We start from the raw sequence: 25,019 nt of genomic DNA on the forward strand, positions 1-25,019 counted from the left end.
GGTTTTAGATCGGTTTTGGTTCAGTCTGAACTGAACCAAATGACAGCCTAGTTTAATTTAATATAGTTTCTTTTACTATTTAGTAATAATATTATTAATATATTTATAGATTGATTAATAATAATTAAATTATTTAGTTAGATATTTTAATATATAAATAAAGAATTCTTTTAGATTCTCTATTTAACGTTGTGTTGGTGAATGAGAAGCCGAAAACGGCTACACTTGACGCCGTTTTTGACGTCCCACTCACCGCCAAGACCGCATCACGTGCATCATTATTTCCTACCACGCTCCCGCCTCTTCTCACCACGCACCATTTCCCTTGCCGTTTTATGATCCCGTGACCATCCTTCCGGACCCACCAGTTCTATCGCAGCGTCACGCCGACACTCAATTGATCCTGGGCCCAGGCCACGATTTTATGAGGGCATGAAATGGACGATGGCACTCCACAGCGGCTACGGGCTGCTCCCTGCACCCGTCAGTGGGGCGTGTACACCCCGTCCCTCCGTACCATCTCTTCTCTTCTGGCCCTTAAATTCCGACTGCTTCCCCCTCCCTCTTCTCTGGGGCCTTGGGTTCCCTCCTGTGTGGCCCTACCCCAGTTGATGCAATGTCCAGGATGGCTCTCCCTCAAGGCGCTGACGTTGTCATAACCCTCTCCGATGATGAGAGCATCGCTAGCGCCGACTCTTCCAGCATTTTCTCTACTGATTCCTCAGACGATTCTTCGGACAGCAGTGTATCGGACAACGAATCCGACAGCGACAGTGATGACTCGGACGACGACGACGACGACGACGAGGAGGAGGAGGAGGACGAGGGTGAACTCTCTCGGGAAGAATACTTGGCCAAAGCGGAGCAGCTCGATTTGTCTCAGCTTCGACAGAAGCGGTACAGTGACGGTACTCAGGACAAACTGGACGAGACCCGCCAGTATTGGGATAGGTAGCCCGTTCTCCGACTTATTGGGCCGTGTCACAAAGCTCACTGACGACCTTCTGGCAGGTTCTGTCGTCGTATTGGTGTTGACCCTGCGCGGCAGTGGCAATGGATTTCGGACTCAGATGAAACAGTGCGTTTCTTGTACGCCTTCTTCGGCTGGCGGTGTGACATCCGCCGAGGCAAAAACGGTCGACACTGCCCTGGTATTAAGCGCAAGAGCTCACTGGAATCATTCTGGAAATGGTGGCATCTGGTTCTGAAGCAAGAGAGTGAGACTCTGTCGGGACTGAGCAAGGACATCATGATTAAAGTCGACGATGTGAGTATATAGGATATTTCTCACTACCAGCTGGATGGTACAGCCACTGATGGTTGACAGATCCTTGCGTTGGTAGCCGAGGAGAAACACTTGGACTGCACCAGGCGGCTCAAAAAGAATATGTACATTGAAGATGTCGCCGAGTTCGCCTCTGTCGTCCTGTCCACTACAGAGATGACCTTTCAATGTGGCTGGCAGCGAATCCAACTTCTTCTCTTCACTCAACTCGCCGCGTACACGGCAAGTCGTCCCGCGGCCCTCCTACACCTTCGCTATCAGAATCTGGGACTCAAGTTCATCCGTGATCCGGAAGGAGGACGCCCGAAGCTGATTATCTTTTTAAAACCGGAGTTTACCAAGAGATTTCTGGGAACCAAAGCTCCGTAGGTGTCTGGGTCTTCCGGGGCAGTGGTCATGTTTGTTCGCTAATTGAATAGGAACGAGTACAAGATTCCTGAAATCATCTTCGATCCCAGCCTGGTCCTTAGTCCGCATGTCTGCCTGCTCAGTATGCTCTTTCACATCAAGGGCTTCAAACGGCTTTCCAAGACTGGTCCAGTGCTGGATTGTGCAGAGAAACTCTATAGCCTCCGTGTTCTGGATGGCTTAGGTGAACAGCCATTGCTACTTAACACACTTTTAGATGATAAATATGTGTTCTGTCAGGTCGACCGGGAAACAACTGGATGTCGAATCGCCCTGGACAAGAGAATGACAGCGTCGATGGTACGATCTCAAATGCGTCTAGCCGGCCAGATCACCGGTTTTGATCAGGTGATCAAGCCCTATCTTCTTCGATATGCAGGAGCCAAAGCTTTTAATAGCAGCAGTCAGTACTTCTCTTTCTTGTGCGGCAGGTAAGCTAATCTAGCGGATAGAGGAGATTACGGACGCCCTCCAAAACGTTATGCTACAGCACTCTGATATTCGCACATTCATCCGACACTACGAGGTGGATGTTGATGTTGACGCCCAGGGTATTGTCCGGAAGACGGGTTCTCAAACCCCGTTGGTCCGATTTGCTTGCTCACTGAGCGCATCGATCGACCCAAATCGTCCGTATCGGCTGTCTACCGAAGAGGCACGGTCCCTCAATGAGCTCCCTGCGATTTGCACACGGCAAGATACCGTCATCAGATGGAAACAAAAGTGGGAGAACCGCAAAGCCAAGTTAGAACGTCTCAGTATAGCGTGTCAAGCCAAAGGCACTCCACTCCCAAAACGCTATCGGAAGCTACAGGCAAAGTTGGACCTTGCTCAGGATCAGGTGCTGGAAGCAAAGCGGAGGTATAACAAAGCGGTTCGTGCACTGAAGAACGAGAAGCAACGACAGAAAAATCGACGGATTCGAGAAAACCTAAAACGCTATCGGGAAGAACAACCCGTGATCGACGTGGAATGTCAACTGGCAGGAATGATGATTGGCACGAAGGTCCGGGAGACCTTGGAGCATCAAAACGCCATGTCCGCGCAGCATCTGAGATTGATTGAGCGCATGATGACCGTACCTGGGAAAACTCTGGAAGCCGAGTACCAGCGGCGGATTCAAGCCATTGATGCGGGTACTGCGTATTGCGGTGTGGAAGAAGGCAGGCCCACGCGTCGAACCATCCAACCTCGCCGACCTCCACCGGATGATGAGGAGAGCTCCGGTCCTGTTGCTAAACGACCACGGTGCTCGGTGGAAGAAAAGACCGATAATGCTCTAAGCCGTGCGATTAAGTCGGTGATTATCACGGAGAAAAGCCAAAGACCGGTCGTTTGTTTTCTTTGCGTTGGAAATCCGCAGCTACCCATGACGGAGCGAATCAAGGAGTACAAGAACTCCGGATCTCTCACCCGACACTTTCTGCGAAAGCATGCCAAACCCGCTTGGACCAAGATGATTCGATGCAATGTGTGTAACACTGACCTGGAACACAAGATGGCTCTTATGAGCCACGCTGAATTGAAGCATGGAACTGTGTCCCGATCCTCCCCTTCAGCACTTGGACTATAGAATTATGTACGCGTCGCCTGTTCCAGTATACAGCATATAGAAGACTTCTTTGTTCTGTTTAATCTTTTCTTATTTATCATTCAGCTTAATTCTGGTTTTCATTGTATCTTTCTCTAAATGTTGACCTATGAAGGAGCATGGCTGGTCCGCCTCTAATTATTTTTTGTTTTCGCTTTTTGCAAAGTTGAAGAATGCCAATCCATATTTTTCGTCATTTGCTGTACTGCCAACTATTCGAGGTTCGATCATATGCATATACATATATAAGCAGTCTATCTACCCCTCCTATAATAGTTCAACACAACTCACTGTCACCTTTAACAAGAGGGTCCGTCCGGACTTGCGTTAGCTGATATTCAAGGAACAACGTATGGGGAGGAATAGCGTACGGAGAGGAATAGCGTACGAGGAGGAATAGCGTACGGAGAGGAATGGCGTATGGGGAGGAATAGCGTACGGGGAGGAGTAGCGTACGGAGAGGAATGGCGTATGAGGAGGAATAGCGTACGGGGAGGAATAGCGTACGGGGAGGAATAGCGTACGGAGAGGAATAGCGTACGGAGAGGAATAGCGTATGGGGAGGAATAGCGTATGGGGAGGAATGGCGTATGGGGAGGAATAGCGTATGGGGAGGAATGGCGTATGGGGAGGAATAGCGTACGGGGAGGAGTAGCGTACGGAGAGGAATGGCGTATGAGGAGGAATAGCGTACGGGGAGGAATAGCGTACGGAGAGGAATAGCGTATGGGGAGGAATGGCGTATGGGGAGGAATAGCGTACGGAGAGGAATAACGTACGGAGAGGAATAACCTGATGGCCCCGTTCCCAGGGCCAATGCATGATTGGCTAGATGATTATCCTGAAACACTGATATTTGCCCCATATTATTTTGTGGGTCTTCAAACTCTCGTTGATCTCTAAGAAGCCTCTGGGCTGGCTAAAGTTTAATGTTTACTTTATTTATCTAGAATGTTCTAGCGTGATCACAGCCCCAGCCAATGTCTCACAAGACGATCTTGACGGGAGGATGAGCAACACAGAAGACTCATACCGGCCACAGCGCTCCATAGCAACACAAAATTGCCAGCCTGTGATACATTGCTAGACAAGATACTGTACTAATAACAGACTTGGAACCCACACAGAAAAATTAATAGAATAACTATTCTAAGCTCACATTCTCCAGAGTGGTACAAGATGGATGACAGGACGACGTGGAAATATTTTCCAACCAATTCAAGCGATTAGTGACAATGAGCCAGACAGCTTGGGAAATATAGAGTCTTGTAAGCCAGGGAAGGCTGTGCTGGTGCGAATATGACGGACACTGGGTTAGGCTAGTTAGCACAAGCTGCCACGCAGCATATGCTAGCATAATTCACGTGCTAATTACTCTATGCAATACGGCACAGCTCAATCCCAACGTACTGATAGGCTTAGCATTTATAGTACAACCGGTATATAATAAGGATTTCTTCTTATGCCATTTACTGGCTTGTCTCTACTTCCTTAGACCAGGAGCAGGCTCAGGCCTTTCAACCTGTAACGGTAACATGCTCATCTCGCTGTGAGAGACGAGGTTCACAGCACAGATCATTTCTAAGCCTAGGATATCCCATCCATGCCTCGCCCAAAGCTCTTCACTTTCAATTCTTAGTTACGATTTTTGAGACGGCACCTTGAAACTAGAATTAGCTAAGATCTAAAATACTAGTTCCTTTAGCAAAGCACATTAGGAATCGGAATGGACAAAGTGCGGGTGAGGAGACTATAGAATGAACTGATGCTGCAGGATTGCTGCAAGTGCAGGATTATGGCAGGTGCAGAATTATGGCAGGTGCAGAATTATGGCAGGTGCAGAATTATTGCAGTGGCAGGATTGTTGCACGTGCAAGATTATGGCAAGTGCAGGATTATGGCAGGTGCAGGATTACGGCAGGTGCAGGATTACGGCAGGCGCAAGATTACGGCAGGCGCAAGTATACGGCAGGTGCAAGATTACGGCAGGTGCAAGATTACGGCAGGTGCAGGATTACGGCAGATGCAGGATTAGTTAGCCCGAGGGATCACCCTGCCACGAGGCCTAACTCTAGGTGAGTTCTCTGAGTTGGGTCCAAGCCAATGAGTGTGAGCCTCCCAGATCAGGGGATCGCAGTGTACTTTTGGCATGGACTAGATATCTTAAACTTGTAAATAATTTGTATTATGGATCATATATGTTGAAGTGAGATGAGTCTCTCCTGTGACAGCCAGTGGCTTGTCGGGAGGGACAGGTGAGTATGATTCACGTGTCGCGAGAGATATCCGGAGCTTTTGAGACAGCTGTATTAAGCTCCCTGGTCCCTGCGGTCTCCCTGGTCCCTGCGGCCTCCCTGGTCCCTAAGGACTCTCTGGTCCCTAAGGACTCTCTGGTCCCTAAGGACTCTCTGGTCCCTAAGGACTCTCTGGTCCCTGCGGTCTCCCTGGTCCCTGCGGCCTCCCTGGTCCCTGCGGCCTCCCTGGTCCCTGCGGCCTCCCTGGTCCCTGCGGCCTCCCTGGTCCCTAAGGACTCTCTGGTCCCTAAGGACTCCCTGGTCCCTGCGGTCTCCCTGGTCCCTGCGGTCTCCCTGGTCCCTGCGGCCTCCCTGGTCCCTGCGGTCTCCCTGGTCCCTGTGGTCTCCCTGGTCCCTGCGGCCTCCCTGGTCCCTGCGGCCTCCTTGGACAAAATCTGAGCTGTGTCACGTAAATGCATGGGGATGTCTAATTGGTTAGAGGTTCATCCCGCCAGGGTTTGGTTCCACGCCATTCTGTGGGTCTCCTTGGAGATCTCCAACGAGCCCCGCGGTCGGCGGTTCGCTAATCTGATGTTTGGATGGAAGGGGTTCGGGAGGTCAACCCGCGGGGTCGAAGCCCTGTGTAGGGTTGAACCCGACCGCAGGCTAGCCCGCGGGGGTTAGACCACGGGTGGTTTTAAAACTACGGTGCTGACCCCAGGGCGAAAGTACACCCAGAGCGGGTAAAACCCTCCAGCAGGCCCGACCCGCCCAGTCTACACCAGGACCAGGCCTAGCCCCACCGGTTTACTCCGTTGCCAGTTTAACCACCACAGATGTTCCAATCACAGAAGGGTGCAGCTGCACGGAGCGTATTTGCACTGGAAGGGTGCAGCTGCACCAAGTGTATCTGCACTTGAACAGTGCATCTGCACCGGAAGGGTGTATCTGCACTGAGTGTATCTGCACTTGAACAGCGCATCTGCACCGGAAGGGTGTATCTGCACTGAGTGTATTTGCACTTGAAGAGTGCATTTGCATCGGGAGAGGGTGGGGTTCTTGGGTTGATCTGCGCACATTGAATCCTCGAAGCTAAAACATGGGTCTACTCCTCTACAGTGTCAGGCACCGTGGGTCTAAACCCATTCACGGCTAGGTCCTGTCGATGTAGTTTATCCATAGTGAATACACAGCCGACAATGAGTTGACGCAGGAGGTAAGCGGGTTGGACGTTAGAGAGTGTTGCTGTCAACGCACGAATTTATTGTCTGGTAGAGTCACTTCACAAGTAGTGGCTCATTTTGCCTATTCTGAAACATATGTGAGTCAATGGCGCCAATCCGGGGCATCGTATTGGTCACCACTACTTACACAGCAGCTGCACCATGTTCTCCGGTGGAACTCATCTAACTCATTGGCTGGCTTTATTTGTGCTAAATTTAGACTTTTCAAGCGTGATTGTGGCCTTATTGTTATCGTACCCCTCTATTAAGGAGCCTCGTTGTTATCGAATCAATTCGCCTGCGGGCGGCAGTAAAACCGCTATGTCAATATTGAACTTGTTCAATGTCCAAAGCTCATATCCTATCAGTGGGATGGTAAAACTTGTTGAGATATGCTAAAGCCATATAATCACCATGTCTAAATAGCAAATTGATTACGTACTAGTTTTCGTTGGGACACATCCCCGCACTATTAGCTAAAATGAGCATAGCCTATGCCGTCAGCATACGACAAAGACGATGATACCTCATCATCAAGGCTCGTTCCACAAAATATAACGGTATATTTTTTGTTCCACTGTGAACATCACCAAACCAAGTTATTAGGCCCTCACCGAAATCTTCCATCAGCATACCATTATATCCTCTATCAAACACTTATCACAGGCAGAGACCTGAAATTGTCATTGAGAATAGATTTGATTTATGCCCAATATCTAAGAATATCATTACTTTAAATAATTGAAGGTTAAACAATATTCTTTCTCCACAAATATGTCAGCAACAGGCTCGGAGCATAGATCATCAATACTTATTAAATACAGTGCTAATTAGTAGATATTCCTCAAGTCTGTTATTACGATTGCCCGTGGTTGATAGAACCGTCTGTCAGCATCTGTAAAGAATGATGTGTATGTAAAGCTTATACAGTATGCTATAGTCAGCAACGAAGATAGCTGACTCAATTGTTGATTCATCACTACCAACATATTCTATTTTTATATTTTGCTCTATAGCGTATGATGATGATGAGTACGTAGCCAGATGGAATGCCCACGGCAAGTTGATTACGTACATATTGCTGTAAAGCGTTCTCTATTTTTAGCCAATTCCATTATTGTAGTCAGCATTTGTTAAAAAGGAGTATAAGAACGTTAGAAAGTTATGAACAGATTTATCCCTCTGCAAACTATGTATAGTCAACAAATACTTAGGGGAAATATGACTCATACATGAGACTACCTCAAATTTTGACTCATTACTACATTATCTAACCGGTTATTTTTATATTTTGCTTTAGAGCGTATGACGATGATGGTGATGAATATGTAGCCACGTAAGTGGAATTTCCATAGCAAATTGATTATGTACACATTATGCAGAGTCAACATTTGCCAAGTAATAGAATAATGATATTAAGATTGGAGACAGCTTCACCCATGCGACATCCTATTTTAGGAACAGCTCGATACTATAACTGCATTAATATACTACCAAATTCATAATCTTGTTATAATAGACATCTCCTAACTAGCCTAAGATACCAAAGTATAGGTTTAAGCCAATGAGCACTTAGAGAATACTTATATAGTATGTATCACCCACTCAATACATCACCATAGAATCCTTCAGATTTTCTCCATTACTGGCAGGGGGTAGAGGTCGCTCTAGTACTGTACAGTCAGGATTACTAGTAACTAATGTATGTGACAGAGGAGCCTACAAGACTTTGATGAGGCGGTGGCCATTGGCCTGTTGAATCTGAATTTAAACAATGAATCTGGCCGGTCTTTCGATTTCGAGTCATCAAATACAAATCAGAGTCACATTCGACGCTGAATTTTCTTGCCTTTTTGAAAAGCGTCTCTCTGAGTCGGAGTCTTTGCTGGCTTTTTAAGCGCAAGTGTGCAGACTGAGTTTTACCTGGACGCTGAGAAGGTGGAGAGGGTGGAGACATCACGATCGAGTTGAAACGGACAATTGGTTCTATAAAAGAGTGTGTGGCAGTCTAGAACATTTAAATTATAAATTGTTATTAAGAGGCAGTTGTCTTTTGAGAAAGTAAGCAGATCATCAAACCTGATTACATCGACCCTTGACGATAATGATGATGGTGACGATTGAAGGGCACCACCAGGCTGACGTGTTGAATGGAATTAATTTAGGGCAATGAGTCAAATATATTCATCTGAAATTTGTTGATGAGGCCCGTGTCGTATAAAATCGTACCTGACTTTGCTTTGATTCGTCAGGCTTTTCGCCGCTGTAGACTGCCTATAGCCCTCTAGATAGTGCTCTCTAATGACGTTTGTCAAGATAGCTAAGCCTGCGTATACGTATAAAATCCTATAATAGAAACCCGCCCGACACTGTACCCAAGAGCAAGGTTGGCTTCCCTAACTGCTAAAACTATAACTTGACGATGCTCAGTTTCCGCCCGCCAAGGCAACCCAGCTGTCTGATGAAGACGCTTGAAAATTGAAATAAGGTGAAGTCGAGTCACAGGATATCTGGTTATGTATGGAATGTGTGTCCCAGCAATACATAGCCAAAGCGGGGTTGTGACCGAAAGAGACTAAATCATGTTTATTACAAGGTAGGAAGAGGATCAAGGAGTATGGAGTTTTAGTTACTGTACAGCGACAAGTTTAGTCAGGTTATACTGTAAATCATATGTCAGTGTTCAGTCTAGACAAAAGACAAAAATATAATGGCAAATCATCGTCTTCGGAAGAAATTCATGAGGACTCGCCGTTTGCGGCCCACAGGTTGTGAATCTGATGTAATATAATCACCGGCATAAGTGTGGATCGAGCGTAGGGTAGCAGTGTCTGCTGAAGATTTTTGATTCTGTCTTTCTGAGAGCTGGTTCGCTGCTGTTTCCCAATTACTAAGGGCATTGAATGAGGATATAGCGTACGGGTGATTTGAGCCTAATACTTTGTTGTGGAGGTCTGCACATTTCTTGACTAAACTCAAGGCATCTGAGATCTTCCCCAGTTGTTTAAGAGTGAAGGCAAGATTGTGCATGCTTGTCAGAGTATATGGATGCTCAGGACCAAGCGCCTTCTCATAACCTTTAAGTGCCTGTCGGTGCATGGCCTCGGCCTCCTCATACTTGCCCTGATCAGCAAGTACTGATCCTAGCTGGCTGACACTGGTAAGAGTATCTGGATGCTCAGGACCAAGCACTTTCTCTGATCCTATCAGATCCCGTCGGTGCATAGCCTCGGCCTCCTCATATTTGCCCTGATCAGCAAGTACTGATCCTAGCAGGCTGACACTGTCAAGAGTATGTGGATGCTCAGAACCAAGCATCTTCTCATAACCTTTGAGTGCCTGTCGGTGCATGGCCTCGGCCTCTTTATACTTGCCCTGATCAGCAAGTACTGATCCTAGCTTGCTGACACTGGTAAGAGTATCTGGATGCTCAGGACCAAGCACTTTCTCTGATCCTATTAGATCCCGTCGGTGCATGGCCTCAGCCTCCTTATACTTGCCCAGCTGTGCAAGTACTGATCCTAGCTTGCTGACACTGGTAAGAGTATCTGGATGCTCAGAACCAAGCACCTTCTCACGACCTTTGAGTGTCTGTTGGTGCATGGCCTCGGCCTCCTCATATTTACCCAGCTGTGCAAGTACTGATCCTAGCTGGCTGACACTGGTAAGAGTATCTGGATGCTCCAGTCCCCAAACTCTTTCTCGGATTTTCAGGACATTTTGAAACAGAGTTTCTGCCTCCATATATCTTCCATCACTTTCCAGGCAGCTTCCTATTCGTGCAAGAAAATCATCGTGACTGGCCTGGTGATCCTGGAATTCTGTGCTGTTCACCAGATACAGTGCATGCGGTAGGTAGTTCCTCCATATTGATCGATTGCCATGGTTGTTATCTGGAAAAATCCTGTCTAACTGTTCGGCGGCTGTCTCTACCCAAGTCTCAAATGTCTTTTTCTTTCTTAACCAATTTCGAGTAGCAAGGTGCACAAGTCGATGAAGACTGAGAACACTGTCATCAACCTGTGCACTGATGAAGGAATATGATTTAAGAAGACCTAATGCTTCTAGTTTTCTTTTTGCTGATGTTGTCGATGGAAGAATTGACTCTGGTATATCCCGTGGGCTAATACAAGCCATGAACGACAAAAGATCGCTTGCTATTTCATCCACTTGCTGGATTTGCAAGAAGGAAACCAGCCAGGTTGTGGCCACCGGGTTCTGACTCTCTGCGTAGCGTCCATCATCCTCAAAATCCTCGCTGAGTAGTTCTATTGTGCTCCCCTCTTGCTCATTCAGCAATGACATATACCTCACTAAGGAAATATCAGTTTGATTGATGTAAGCCGCGGCTTGGCTGATTGCCAGAGGGAGAAAAGCAAGCTGCTCAAGAAGCGCGCTTGTCACACGATCATCGTGGAATAAATCGTTCCGGATTAATAGTTTCCTGAGTATCTCCTTGGCAGTCCTTTGATCCACATTAAGAACAGAAAGCACATTCATCGATGCCAGCTTTAATGCAAGCTGTCGGTTGCGGGATGTAAAGAGTACATGGCCAGTCTCACTCCAAGGGATAATATCCTTAAGTGGTGGCGTTGGAGGGTTACCCTTAATCCACATATCCATTTCATCGGCATTGTCGAAGATCAGAATCCATTTCTCTTTCGTTTGGCTGAAATAAGTCCTGAGGCGCTCTTTCACCTCTGCTGGCTCTACATTATGGAGCCCCACCATTTGTGCAATACTCATATAAGCCTGTTCAACAGCCTCGTAGCTGGTGCACGGGATCCAGAAGATCGAACATTCGGGCTCTCTGTCTCGCATGCGGTAAGCTAGCTCCAGAGCGATTTGAGTCTTCCCTACACCTCCCAATCCGGTAATGGCGAGCTTTTTTGCCCCATCGGGCATGGAGATTAAATCCTCCAATTTCTGGATTTCGTCTTGGCGACCCACGAAGCGGGGATTTCTCCCAAAAGGAATCATGAAGTGACGATCTTTGCTCGCATCTATCAAGGATAATCAGATACTTGACATTACAAACCTCCTGCCGGACAGTCCACCAACCTTTGTGGTTTGCAGGCATCCAGTACTCCAAGAATGCCTTTGCCACCGAGGCTCCAGTCGCTGCTGCGTATGTCTGCCACAACTTGCTCTTGTGACTATCGGCATAGTCACACACACCCTTAATGATGATACACGGAAGATTGTCCCATACCCCTGCCCCCTCCATCTCAAAACCGATGACCTTCTCTTTTCTGACAAGTTCATCACGATGCTGACCAGATTTCATCACTGTGTCGGCAGAAGCAACTGTTCCAATATATATCGAGGTCCGGATATCTTCCGAGATCTCGCGACATCGAACTTGTTGGCCTTTATCGCAATCAAGGTTGTCACAGTCCGTCCCTAATGCCTCCTCACAAATTTGATCAGGCGAGTCACTCCTAAAACAGGAGCATCCAGCAAGAGAAGCATGATCGGAATGCTTATGGAGATAAGAGGCCTGGAAAAGTATATCGTTAATCCTTGGATGACGCCACTTGGTCCCTGTTCGTTGAAGGGTGTGAAGATACTGTTGCGCCTGATTCTGAAGTTCACTGCGGGCATTCTCCGCACGAAGGCCATTTAGAAGGGTGCGAATTTCTCGACTTGGCCTGCCTAGCGTGTCTTTGAGACCAGTCTTCCGCTGAAACCCACCAGGGTATTGTCTGCCAAAGTCATATTCAATCACAGAATCACTGATGATAACATCGCCTAGGAATATCTCTTGGTACTCCGGTGGGGGAGGGGCACCCCCGCAGATACCAACGATCAAAGCAAGCTCGATTCCCGTGTAGCTGACTTGCAGACTAGAGGCAACACTTGCTGCATTTCCCTTGCCCATTCCAGGCATGTAGCACAGGACCACATTGTGCTTACCAATCCTTCCATTTATATATGCATTCACATCGCCTCGTTGTTTGCCGTAATGCTTTCCAAGCCGATCATAGGTTTCATCGAAAAGGGCTTCGACAGCTTCCGCTTCAAGAGGAAGGGCGCAGATAATCGCGATCGTAAAATCATTGCGGCTTTTCGGGCGCATTTCGCAGCACAAGGTAACAGCGGTGGTAAAACAGAGGTTTAGGTAGATTTCACCGTCAAATCCGCGATAACAACGCCTGAAAATAGAGGATAAGCAGAGCTGAAGTCCTGGGAGAGCTGAGGCCGATTTAGTGTTCGCAGCCTCACGCTTGTACACCCAACCACGGGCCTGTAATAGCCGCCCGGAGGAGGAGTAGCGCGAATACTAGCATCACATCGTTCTACTGAATGAAACAGTAATAGATGAATCTATAGCCCTTCTCGAATGATATGATCAGGTGAGTAGGAAATCCGTATAGCCTAACTCAAGTCAGACCAGCGGAGATCCTGTTCAAATGCAAACCAAGCAAACGCGGGGAACTAACAACATCCCTTGATTTCCATATTAACGCGGGACGATAATTTCCCGAAAGCCGTTCTGAAAGTAGATTAGTGCATTCCTGGCTTAGGGTTACGATAACAATCAAAGAGTATGAGTGGTGACAGCAGTATCTAGAAACACCGTCAGAAATGGGCTCATGTATAATAGAGACACAAGGATAGCTACTTCTACAGTATCACCAGTGACATACTACACTACAGCTGCCACTAACCCCTCCCAATAATGGAGACAATCTGAAGGAATCAAATTATGCTTTAGTAGTTTCCTGCTTCGCTATTGCCATGCTCTCTTTCTTTAAGGACTTGACTGTTTGAACGTCTGGATCTAACCCTGGAAGCCGCCAAAGAGGAACCCGACTTCATTTGGCGTAAGTGTCCTCTGGAGGTGCTTCTTCTGGGGGTTATTCGTCTGGGAGTGCTTCGCCTGGAGGGGCTTCTTCTGGAGGGGCTTCTTCTGGAGGGACTTCTTCTGGAGGGACTTCTTCTGGAGGGACTTCTTCTGGAGGGACTTCTTCTGGAGGGACTTCTTCTGGGGCTTCTTCAACAGCAGGGGAACGGATTCGATTTCTTTTCCTCCCTTTTCTCTTCTTCGCCGTGAATGGCCCCCAGTCATCTGCTTCCCGTTGATTTTCGGCTTCTCTTTGCCTCTCTGCCTCCTTCGCCTGCTCTATCTCTATGTCATTCTCGATACAGTCACCTCCTTCAATCTCTTCTGGGCGAGCCACCGATGTAGAACCGGTTATGGAATCGTAATGTGGACGAATTTTCACCGGTCGTTCGTCAATACATCGACGCACCTCAGTTCTCAGCTTTGCAACGACCGCATTCAACGCGTCCTCCCGTATCTTTGCAGCTTTGAGATCTTGGATGGTAAGATCTGGTGCTCGCCAGTGAGTATATATCTTGTTGTGGCATCCGGATATGGAATATCTTTCGGGAAGGGAGTTGATATAATGGTAACAACAGAAACAAGCTGGTTTACTACAACCAATATATTTATCACCAGCAACAAATTCCCAACCATTGGAGCGAGATTTTTCAATTAAAAGCAGCTCCGCATGGACTCGAGTTTTAAAAGTGCAGGCTCTGCTCAGTTGTTCATGAAGGTTCCCAAAGATGTTGAGCCTCTCGAGGTCTCTGCGAACTTCGGTCGATGTAAACTCTGGGAACATCCGATGCACAACCCCGTCAAGAGTTGACGCCTTGGGGTTCAGGGGAGATGGCAGATGCCGAGAAGACTCACAAATACGGAGCTGGCAGTTTTCAAGCAATTGTGGAATGTCCAATGCAACATCAAGCAAAGTCTGGATACTTTTTTGGTATATCGCAAGGCGGCCAATGAAATGCTTGGTTCGAGTAACCGGCTGATGCTGATCGGTTTCTCTTCTGGAGAGTCCCGAGAGTGTGGGAAAATGAATTCGACACTTCATGCAAACACTCATGATTTCTTTGACAGAACTATTCTCGAAAGAGAGTTTTGAGATCAGTGACTGAAGGTCTTCTAACCACTCAATGGCTGTCAGCAGTTCAGGGTCACTATTAGGCTTTAGAGAAGCTTCAGTTGGAAGTCAGCATGTTTACCAAAGAATAGTGATTCATCGCGTAAGAAAGAGCGGGCAAGAAACCTTCAGAAAGGCGAGTCTTGCTCAAACATCTTGGCAACTCGCGAGACAGCTCTTTCCGGTAATAAACCAACCTTGACCGACAGAATTCAACCACGCGATCAGAAACTTCCTCCGTCACTAGTGCTCTCTTATGAGGTGTAACTTTCCCTAGAGCACTGATAATTCTCTGCAGGTATTGTGCGGTTCGAGTTGTTGGTTTTTCATTGGCGGCAAGCCAGATGACGGTGTTCAAGGGGGTTGCTTGCAAAGCTACAGCAGTAACAGTGTCACCCCCTTTACGAGAGTCACAGATGGTCGCAATCGCGTCGACGAAGGATCTTCTCAATTGGTCGAGCGTATCGTCAGTACCGCGCAACGAGTTGTTGAAGTGGCAGCCGCGGACTGGATCGAGAATACTGAGAAGAACCAGGGGTTCGTAAAATCGACGTTCGAGACGCGGGTATCGATATAAGATTCTTTCAGCCGTAAGCGTCGAGTGACTCTTTGATGGTGTTGATTGTTCGGCCGGTGGGGAACAGGGTATAATTGCAGTTGGGTTTCCGATTTTATTCTTACCCTGTGCCTTGACCGTCGACCGACGTGATTTTCTCTTTCGTTTTGACATCTTTGATCATTTTCTGTGGCTTTGGCGATAATTTGGGGCATTTCATAGATTGAAGTAGCTCTGACTATCTTGTCATCATTCCCATGCAAAAAGAAAAATTCTCGTTGTTGCAAAAATCGATGACGCGTAGACCTCGGATTCAAAACCCAGAAAGACGAATCTCGGCATTATTAATGATCATTTGTTATCCTTCTCTTTTCAGACGGCGAAAGTAAGACAGTTTCGACTATGACGTTGAAAAAGGATATGCACCTCCAGAGGTTTGAGTGGAATCGTACCGGATGGGAATGTAAGAGGACATCGTCTTCCAATTGAATCGTTTCACGTTGCATTAGTTCCAGTTGAAAAGCTCTTGAATTGATATGACGAGAACCGATACAGTACAACTTCTGCGATCCTTTGCGAGCTCCACCTTTCACTTTATTGCATCCGTAACAATTCCCAGGACCTGGTGTTGATTTATCCCAGTGATGGATGGAGGGTTGGACGTCAAGTCCCAGCCCAAAGCGACCAGGGTGCATGCGACGGCATGCAGAAAGCCTCTGCGGGTGACGTGTGCGGTAATCCGAGGAGCTATGTGCGGTAAGAAAATAGAGTTCCCGCCAATATCCTAGGTGAACTGGCGGGCACTGGGCCATGTCCGGATTATCTCGACTTGTGAAAGGTGGGAAGTTGATTACATTTAAGCCTTCATCAGGTAACGCGGGCCTAGACCATCTCGGTATCCTTAGTTATTCAGACTAGTGGTGAGTCAAATTCCTTAGTTGACATCCTTGATCCTGAGCTGGCTATCGTGATCGGGTGACATGTATTGTGGGGTCTCTGATTGACGGATGACAAACGCTCAATGACGTGAAGACACACCGTTGAATATCCCGGTGGCTGAAACAGCAAGACCCCTGAGGGATAGACAAGGTACATATATGGGACAGTCTGTCTGGTAAATATTCTGGGGCATCGTGCCAGTGCCCGCCAGTCCACCTGGGATATTGGCGTGAACTCGTCCTCGGGGGATACGGTGGACCGTCCACGTAAATCTATGACTCACATTTAGGCAACAGGATGTGGCTTCCGTTTTAACTGACTATTCAACTGGCATGATACCAGTATGTTTGCCCATAAAGTTGTTGAATACTTGCTCAATGTTAGGGCCTGTCTATCCTAATTTCCCACTAAACTCTCTGCAGTGATGATTACAATGGACTATGTAGAGAAACCACTTAGCTCGATCATGATCGCAATAAATGAGTTTCTCTCGATTCTACGTTAGAAGCTGGATGGCGTATGAGGCGTTTCAATAATGTCATCGCGGGCCTCAACAAATACTCCACCTAATTATTATATTTGGCCAATCACCTAGGATGTGCCTGTGGTCAAGAGGAAGGATTGTAGGCAATTTTTTGAACACACCCTCTATAAAAATTATAGAGAAGAACGAATCAAGAAGATTGCCTTTAGTCTGATCATCCGTTATTATTTGAGGCAGATAGTTAAATAAAATGCAGGATCGCTTAGGTACTCTAAATTTCTCCACTATGAGTAGGGCTACGATGAACTGGGGAAGGTGTCTTGCCGACCCAGGTCTGACGTATATATCGAGGGTTAACTATGACATCTAACTATCCACCAATCAAAGCTTGGTATTCTCGAATATCCTGATTGTTGTAACTAGCGAGTGACTAGATAGCACTAACTAAGGGACTACATGCAGCCTATGGCCGCGGAAAGCCTGAGGAATAAAGTAAAGTAAAGTCACACGGGTGAGACAGGAGGTCATACGGAAAATGATAACACGAAGACGGTCAGGATGATCACTCAGATCTTGTACGGCTAATGGAGCAGGAAAGGTTTGCGTCCGGAAATAAAAAGATGAAGTAATATTCCGCAGTACGTGTTACAGTTATTTCCGAAATATCCTCTTGCAAACACTGACCTTCAAACCCTAAGCTAAGATGGTTCGTCGATAAACAGGAATTGAGAATGGTTTGGTAAGATCAGCATATGGCTCTTGGCTCAAGAATAAGGGCCTTGTTACAGAGAGACAACTGCCACAGCCACTGGCTTGTCTGCGCTTGAGACAAGTTGAAAACCATGATTATGGGCCTGATGCTAAGCCTCTCAGCTGGAGAGCAATATTGTTTGACTATTCATGCACCCAGATGGAGACACTCTATAATTAGCCTTATTCCGTAAAGTTGGGCCCAGCTTTTCTGGGTCCAGAGATTCTGTATGCAGATGGAGGTGCTATAGTTAGCCTTACTCCGTAAAGTTGGGCCCAGCTTTTCTGGGCCCAGAGATTCTGTATGCAGATGGAGGTGCTATAATTAGCCTTACTCCGTAAAGTTGGGCCCAGCTTTTCTGGGCCCAGAGATTCTGTATACAGATGGAGGTGCTATAATTAGCCTTATTCCGTAAAGTTGGGCCCAGCTTTTCTGGGCCCAGAGATTCTGTATACAGATGGAGGTGCTATAATTAGCCTTATTCCGTAAAGTTGGGCCCAGCTTTTCTGGGTCCAGAGATTCTGTATACAGATGAAGATACTATAATTAGCCTTATTCCGTAAAGTTGGGCCCAGAGATTCTGCATACAGATAAAGATACTATAATTAGTCTTATTCAGTAAAGCTGGGCTCAGCTTTTCTGCGTACAGAAATCATGCATGCCATTACAGGTGCTACAATACATATCTCCCGTGCCTCTTTGCAGCCCTTGAGCTGTTGCTATCTTATTTGCTTCTCGATGGAGCTAGCCCTCCCCTGCAGTAGCAACTCTGATCTCCGTCACCTCGCCTCGAATGTGATATAATTGTCACGCTACCTGTCTAGGACGTTTCGGACGTACTAAGGTATTAATTTCGGCCAAATAGACATCAGCCCCGATCGACATACAGTGTTTTGCACAACAGCTTGACAATCCCCAGCACACGGCGCTAAACCTAGAACAGTTAGAAACCACTCATAGCCAATAGACAAACATTATTCTGATGAGTAGGACATTTAGTTGCCGGCGCTCCGCCTTTTCATCAACGCAAGATGATTGATTTTGTCAGACTGAATGTGCAAACCACTGTAATAGTGAACCTGCATATCCCCTCTGAGGGAGAGGTCTGGGTAAATGAAGACATCCATCCACTGTAATAGAGTCGTTTTCTACTTCGGATGTAATATTCGTTTTACAGCACATATAATGAGCGGACAAATATAAAAGTCGAACATGCTTTCAAACATTTCCGCTTTCTTATCCGATTGGTGGTATGAAACCACAGGTCCCCATATAATTGTGACTCATTCAGGGCGATGGCCGAGGGCATTGAATCAGTCATCGTGCTGCGGCAAGGCGGCGGGTGATCAACGAGTGATCATGTGACCTTGATTAGTCATGACGAAAGCCTACTCGCATCTGCTCTATTAAAACTGGTTCTCCCGCCGAACTTCCCTCAAGCAATTACTATCTCCTAGTTCCATCTGAGACTCCGAAAGAAAATGGGACAGTTAAGCGACGTGAAAATATCTCGATGTGATTAGTTTCCGTTGCTAACCAAGAAGTTAGGCATGGCATCCTCTGTTCGAGACGAATCCGTTCGCAAACGCCCAAGATTAGAAGCCCCGGAAAGCCCTCCAAAGATTAACTTCAAATCCCTTCCTACGGAAATCCGATTTATGATCTGGGAACATACATGGCCTGCAGTACAGGTTGTCGAAGCTGCACGCCGGGGGGTGTTTGATGACGAAGAATTCTATGATTTCATGATATTTCGTCCTGTTGGCTCACTTGATACACTCCTGCGGACGAATTTCACTTCGAGACCCTTAGAGACACTGTCTCCATTAGAGAAATGCCCATTCCCAATCGCTCTCCACATATGTCAAGAATCCCGCATGCATACGCTTAATACATATGCCTTGGTCCAACATCCAGATTTTCCAGAATGCGCTTTCTACTTTAATCCCCGTCAAGACCTTCTCTGGTTAAGTTGCGATATCGCAAGCGACACTGAAGCCCTTGAGGAGCTACAAGCTTCTTACCAGACTTCCATTGATCAATTCAGGATTCTTCTTGTTGAAGATACAGAATGGGAGGAGTGGGGTTTGAACCCATCTTCTGCCCCAGCCCTATCAATCCTAGCTGCCCTGCGGACTGTCGTGCTCATAGAGGATGACTATGACGATGACGGTACACTAATTACGTATCGTACTGAGGAATACCAGGAGCGTGCTACCAAATACCAAAATGATTATGATACGTTATGCGAGTCCATGGAACCCGGCACGTCATATCGTCTTGAGTATATAGATCGTGGCGGAAATTCTTACCTCGGTACATATATTCCTTACAGAATGATTGATGCCCAGGCGTAAGCCAAAGCCTAATACCTTGCGAGTCATCCCGGACTCAGTGGCTGCACCTCATACATAAGCCAACAAACTTTCTTCACTGTAGACCAGACTCGATGTCCCTTGTTCAAAGCAGACGAAATTTCAATTACAAATATTCAGGACAACAAAATAAATACAACTATAAACGTTCATCCTCTCTTCGCCATTTTGGAAGACTGGCTTTGCTCTGTGTGATCCCGGAGGCGTTCTGCAATAGATCCCGTGCTTTCCAATACCAGTCGATCCACCGTGGAGCAATCATTGTCATCTTGGCTTCAGACATCCACACGAGATACCGAGGTTGGCCATTGAGATTGATCTGATGATCAATGATCGGGTTGTCTAGGTAAGGGATCTTGATTTTGTCATCCTCTTTGGTTGCGCCTGAACAACAATCTATCACGTTAGTCGGTTCATCTTCACCTTTGTTTGTTTATCAAACTCACTCTCACCAGATTCAACCGGTCGCAATCCATGATCATGGACTCCATTTTCTGGTGAGTCATCGCCGATGACGATTTCGGGCATGATCACTTGTGGATTCATGGGAGGTCCATGATTGCAAGGTGTCGTCTTGTTGTCTTGATCTGTCCCGACGTCTAAAATCAGCGGAATATCGTCGTATTCTGGTTCCGGTCCTCGGTCTGCATAATATATGTCGTCTTGAACCAGACCACCAGAAGTCAGGGACACAGAATCGTTAGGGAAAGATAACCAATCATCCATCCACGAGCTATCATATTCCTCGGAATCAGATAAACCCGAATTGCTCCAACTTTCCATGGCTGATCAATCGAAGAAGGAAATATTGTCGTTAGGTATAGATGAAATTGTATTCAGACTCTCAAAGTGAATCGACACACCTTTTATGCTCCCTCTACTCCTGTCCACGGACATCTGAGCCACATACCCTCGAGCGCGCCTGCCTCCCCCGCTTTGCTCGGTGATGCAATCCCTCGTGTCGATGGTCGGGCGATAGGCTGTTATTCGACTGTGTCTGCCTTGATGATGTGGCGGAAGCAAGAATGGGTTAGAGAAGAAGACAATAGTTTTCAATCTACTGGTCATCGCGCACTGAATGTGGTATCCCGTGGCTCAGTATAGTCACCTTCTGGTCACACGCATATCATTTCATGCGTCTTGCTCTATGCGAGGTTCGTAAGACCAGAAGCTCGGCTTGGTCTATGGCGGATAAATGGTGCCTTGCGATGGTCAGTTGACGTTTGATGACTAGGCATGACAATGTATTGGTTGTCATTAATGATATCCACGGTCGATTGATCTCCGAGGCATCAGCTTTGACATGTATTGCGGACATAATGAGGACCGAGAGTTATATTTGCGTATTTCCGCAGACATTTTCTCTCACCGTTAACATTTGATCACGATGAATTCAATAAAACAGAAAACCAGGTTATCAAATGGCCGAATCTTAACGCCATTATTCAAGCATTTTCGAAATTATAATATCTCATTCTTCCAAGAATCCAGACCAACGTCAGTCAACACTATCTTCGACGATATTGGGAGTTTACTCGTTACAGTATTAGTGAGTGAGATACAGCTATATAATTGGCTGTAGATATTGCTTAGATTTTGAAATTGTGGGGCCGTCGGTAAAAAGGCGCCGCTTCTCCCACCATCGGCAACGTCATGGCCTGCCACGATTTTCTTCTCCCTGGGGCCCTTTACTCCTCATGGGAAAGGAATCCATACGACCTGCCACGATTTTCTACTCCCTGTGGCCTGCTTCTCCGTATGGGATAAAACTCCATGCGAAACACCACGATTTTCTACTCCCTGTGGCCTGCGTCTCCGTATGGGATAGAAATCCACACGGCTCGCCACGATTTTCTGCTCCCTGTGGCCTGCGTCTCCGTATGGGATAGATATCCACACGACCTGCGACGATTTTCTTCTCCCTGAGGCCTTTTACTCCGCATGGGAAAGGTATCCACGCGACCTGCCACGATTTTCTTCTCCCAGTGGCCTGCTTTCCCGTATGGAACGAGATTTCATGCGGAGAACCACGATTTTCTGACCCCCTAGTTCACGGACCAGAGAAGCATAAAGTTTGGCTATTATCTTGTATTCTCTTCTTGGGGCTTCACCGCACATGACCATGAACAATAGACAACTAAAAGCCAACCTAAAAGCATCTAGAGTAGATCAAGACTCCTGTGTATCTAGAGGCCCAAAGAATGAAAAAAGACAAGAGAGGCAACGCCGAGACCGCCGCGGTCAAACTCTCATCAAAAAAGCCTATGAAATCAGCCAGCTCAGCAATGCCGACGTGTTCCTTGGTATTAGGTTTCGTGATACCGGGAAAATGAAGACTTTCTGTGCTGATAGCACCGGTGTTTGGTCTTTATATGTCTTACAGCTGGTATGGTATTAAAACTTGTATATTCCAAAGTTAACAAAACCAGGATTCGTTTTATCCTATTCCTGAGAAGAAGACGCCAAATGATTTTATTCCAAGCACGAAAGGGAAAGCTTAGTCGGAAAGTAACACTAGTTTGCCCATCTAAAGGAAAGACAGACCCTTTGGCGGAAAATGGGGTTCCGTTAAGCTAATATACCGGAGCGGTCTCCTTAGATGATAATTCTCTGTAGTACACCTGCTTACCGCGCACCTATAAACGAGAATATCATAAAGCATAATTAGTCTATACTGTATTCACTACATGATCGAGGTGTATCATAATAAACCTGTAAATTGCGATCCATCCTGAGTCATTCCCGTTTAGACTATTTACGGATTAGTGTTACTCCTTAGCGGAAAATGGAATGCCGCTAAAGCTGACTTAAGAAGTGGCACAAGAGGCCTTTACTATTTCCCCGAGATTTACGATGTTTAATTTTCATTCAGTACGGATCTTTCCCATGGAAAGGTTCCTCCTAGTTCTATATTAATGTGGCTCTAGCCCTCGAATATTATAGGAGTAATCCTTAGGATCTAATGCCAAGAGTGCTCCTCGGACATGTATAATAGTGATCTTTATGGAAATTGAAGCTGGATTTCTAGGAATTAGTGATAAATTCTCAAATATCGACATTGCATTCTCAGAAACTCAACCTATATACGCAGGAACTGTATGTAAATTTCTGATAATGCACCCTCCGTTCGTAGGATCATAATGTTTCTAAAAATTACGGAGGAATTCCCAGTGTTGAATATCCCGGTGGCTGTGCGTGTGGCTGATGATATTGGGATGTGGTCTGTGCATGTGTGTATAAAAACAGTCCACCTACCCCTCATAATAAGATAATAAGAATAATACATACTTCAACACCCAGAACTCGGCATTGCATTCTCAGAAACACAACTTATCTTCGCAGGAATGTCGGGTCAGTTTCTAAGAACACACCCTCCGTTCACAAGATCAACTGTAGTGTTTCTTGAGGTTGGAATCAGGTGTTCGTGAAGAGCACAATACTTTCAGGCCGGCCTTTAATTGGCCACCATGCTAAGGCTGGAAGCCCAGCACTACCATAGGATAAGGGAAGGCCCTCGATAGAAAATAAAGTTAGGCCTAAACTTTATTGTGAATCAGGTACTTACTTCATCGACTGCCCGTTAGTTCCGCTAGATGGCTGTGGCAGGAGCAATAAGGAAGTGCCCGAAATACTCTAAGGATAGAGTTGGTAGGGCGTGAATATTTTGATTCCTATGTTTAGGGGGGATCGCGTAGACCCTATTCTCACAGAGCCTACGACCCACATCTAGGCAACCGCGTAACTTCCTCCAATTATATAACAGCTGGTCAAAAATGATACACACCTCTAATAATATCATCTATGGGTTTAACAGCCGTTTTCATGCGGAATTAAACACCGCCCCTTGATTTCAGTATGTACAATAAAACAATATTGTTGATTTATTCATTTTTGAAGTCGTGATTGTTCTTAGCGGCCTTTGTTAAAGTTATGATTTCAGGGATTTTGGAAGGTAGCCGTTGACCCCACTATGTTAACCGCCGTTTACGGTTTTTCTTTTTCTTGTCACTGTTATTTTCAACTTCTGACCATCATAATACTCAACACTCATCTTTTAATATAATTTACCGTGCATCCTAACCTTTGCTTACATGTTTCATCGTTTGGCCATCCTTGATAAAGCGTTGTAGTAAACACGAGCGCCCCACCGACTACAATCATCTACCTTCTGAACTGACCTTTACTACAACTACAAGAGAGTTGAACCGCCATACAAGAAAGGTGTTGTAAATTATACCAGTTTAATTCATAACGTATTTAAAGTGGTGGAAAAAAACTAAACACTGAGGTTTTTGATTGGCATTTGTCGATTATTATAGAGATGGCAGTTTATGATATGCCCTCCGAGATAGAAACCAGTCAACGCTCATATATCGATCGAATTCTAACTGGGCAAACATCCTAACCTTAATGCAGCGCTAATTAAAATTTCTGTGAGGAGCTAAGAGGATATCTCAATCAGATAATGAATCGTGTAATAGATATTAGGCTATCTGAGAGTTAATACTCAGGTTTGGTAGCAAGACAATCTATCTGGATAAATGTATCGATATGAGTAGGACCTCGGTATATCACGTGATCTGTATCACGTGTGCTGCTCGGGTGCTGCTCGGGTTAATATTGTGACAGGATGTGACGGAATTACTCGTCTGTAGAGGGGGATCGCGTAGACCCTATTTTCACGGAGCTTACGACCCACATCTAGGCAACCGCGTAGCTTCCTCCAATGATATAACAGCTGGTTAAAAATATGAACACCTCTGATAAATCACCTGCGAGTTCGACAGGCGTTTACATGCCTAATTAATCACCGCCCCTTGATTTCAGCGATATACAATCAAACAATATTGTTGATTTATTCATTCTTAGAGTCGTGATTGTTCATGAAGGCCAGGTGTTAAAGCTGCCCAGCTATGATATCAGGGAGGTGCTTTTGGAGGGGTAGTGGTGACCCCAAGGCGATGGATATGTTAACCATCGTTTACAGTGTTTCTTTTACCTATTGTTATTTTCAACTTCTGACCATCTTAATGCTCAACACTCATCTTTTGATATAATTTACCGTGCAATAATCCTAAACTATTGCTTGCATTTTTCATGGTTTGGCCGTCGTTCGAAATCCTTGATGAAAAAAGGGTTGCAGCAAACACGAGTCGCCCCACCGACTCTAAAGGGTAAAGCCACCACCTGTGATGAGGACTACGGTAATCTTAAT

At 46.2% G+C, this 25,019-nt stretch overlaps 8 protein-coding genes across 8 annotated transcripts; 3 read left to right on the plus strand and 5 right to left on the minus strand.

The window, feature by feature from the left end:
• Positions 1-625: 625 nt before the first annotated feature.
• On the plus strand, positions 626-3,266 carry BGW36DRAFT_422574 (uncharacterized protein; the record flags this gene model as incomplete). The annotated part of the gene is made up of 5 exons (XM_046219719.1): positions 626-951; positions 1,012-1,267; positions 1,328-1,650; positions 1,705-2,096; positions 2,146-3,266. 5 exons carry the CDS (start codon positions 626-628, stop codon positions 3,264-3,266), a joined length of 2,418 nt encoding a protein of 805 aa, XP_046078673.1.
• Positions 3,267-3,422: 156 nt separating this feature from the next.
• Positions 3,423-4,732, minus strand: BGW36DRAFT_403497 (uncharacterized protein; the record flags this gene model as incomplete). The annotated part of the gene is made up of 3 exons (XM_046218898.1): positions 4,318-4,732; positions 3,576-4,203; positions 3,423-3,496 (listed from the first exon to the last, which is right to left on the minus strand). The coding sequence occupies exons 1-3, from the start codon at positions 4,363-4,365 to the stop codon at positions 3,423-3,425; spliced, it is 750 nt and encodes a 249-aa protein (XP_046078674.1). The 5' UTR covers positions 4,366-4,732.
• A 723-nt stretch (positions 4,733-5,455) lies between these two features.
• On the minus strand, positions 5,456-6,018 carry BGW36DRAFT_368648 (uncharacterized protein). Its single transcript, XM_046215016.1, has 2 exons — positions 5,941-6,018; positions 5,456-5,706 (listed from the first exon to the last, which is right to left on the minus strand). The coding sequence occupies exons 1-2, from the start codon at positions 5,995-5,997 to the stop codon at positions 5,551-5,553; spliced, it is 213 nt and encodes a 70-aa protein (XP_046078675.1). The 5' UTR covers positions 5,998-6,018; the 3' UTR covers positions 5,456-5,550.
• Positions 6,019-9,078: 3,060 nt separating this feature from the next.
• On the minus strand, positions 9,079-13,141 carry BGW36DRAFT_21812 (uncharacterized protein). The gene is made up of 2 exons (XM_046209988.1): positions 11,803-13,141; positions 9,079-11,744 (listed from the first exon to the last, which is right to left on the minus strand). The coding sequence occupies exons 1-2, from the start codon at positions 12,818-12,820 to the stop codon at positions 9,460-9,462; spliced, it is 3,303 nt and encodes a 1,100-aa protein (XP_046078676.1). The 5' UTR covers positions 12,821-13,141; the 3' UTR covers positions 9,079-9,459.
• Positions 13,142-13,601: 460 nt separating this feature from the next.
• BGW36DRAFT_286171 (uncharacterized protein) lies at positions 13,602-15,429 on the minus strand (the record flags this gene model as incomplete). The annotated part of the gene is made up of 2 exons (XM_046210391.1): positions 13,602-14,658; positions 14,897-15,429. The coding sequence occupies 2 exons, from the start codon at positions 15,427-15,429 to the stop codon at positions 13,602-13,604; spliced, it is 1,590 nt and encodes a 529-aa protein (XP_046078677.1).
• Positions 15,430-18,961: 3,532 nt separating this feature from the next.
• On the plus strand, positions 18,962-19,786 carry BGW36DRAFT_284445 (uncharacterized protein; the record flags this gene model as incomplete). The annotated part of the gene is made up of 1 exon (XM_046210237.1): positions 18,962-19,786. A coding segment is annotated over one exon (825 nt), but the record flags the coding sequence as incomplete, so codon positions are not given.
• A 78-nt stretch (positions 19,787-19,864) lies between these two features.
• Positions 19,865-20,889, minus strand: BGW36DRAFT_21905 (uncharacterized protein). The gene is made up of 2 exons (XM_046209994.1): positions 20,251-20,889; positions 19,865-20,200 (listed from the first exon to the last, which is right to left on the minus strand). The coding sequence occupies exons 1-2, from the start codon at positions 20,585-20,587 to the stop codon at positions 19,944-19,946; spliced, it is 594 nt and encodes a 197-aa protein (XP_046078679.1). The 5' UTR covers positions 20,588-20,889; the 3' UTR covers positions 19,865-19,943.
• A 1,109-nt stretch (positions 20,890-21,998) lies between these two features.
• BGW36DRAFT_260076 (uncharacterized protein) lies at positions 21,999-22,278 on the plus strand (the record flags this gene model as incomplete). Its single annotated transcript, XM_046210063.1, has 2 exons — positions 21,999-22,190; positions 22,234-22,278. Coding segments are annotated over 2 exons (237 nt in total), but the record flags the coding sequence as incomplete, so codon positions are not given.
• Between the last annotated feature and the right edge of the window lie 2,741 nt (positions 22,279-25,019).

Source organism: Talaromyces proteolyticus (genome assembly GCF_021365285.1).
Source record: "Talaromyces proteolyticus strain PMI_201 chromosome Unknown BGW36scaffold_1, whole genome shotgun sequence".
NCBI classification, from domain to species: domain Eukaryota; kingdom Fungi; phylum Ascomycota; class Eurotiomycetes; order Eurotiales; family Trichocomaceae; genus Talaromyces; species Talaromyces proteolyticus.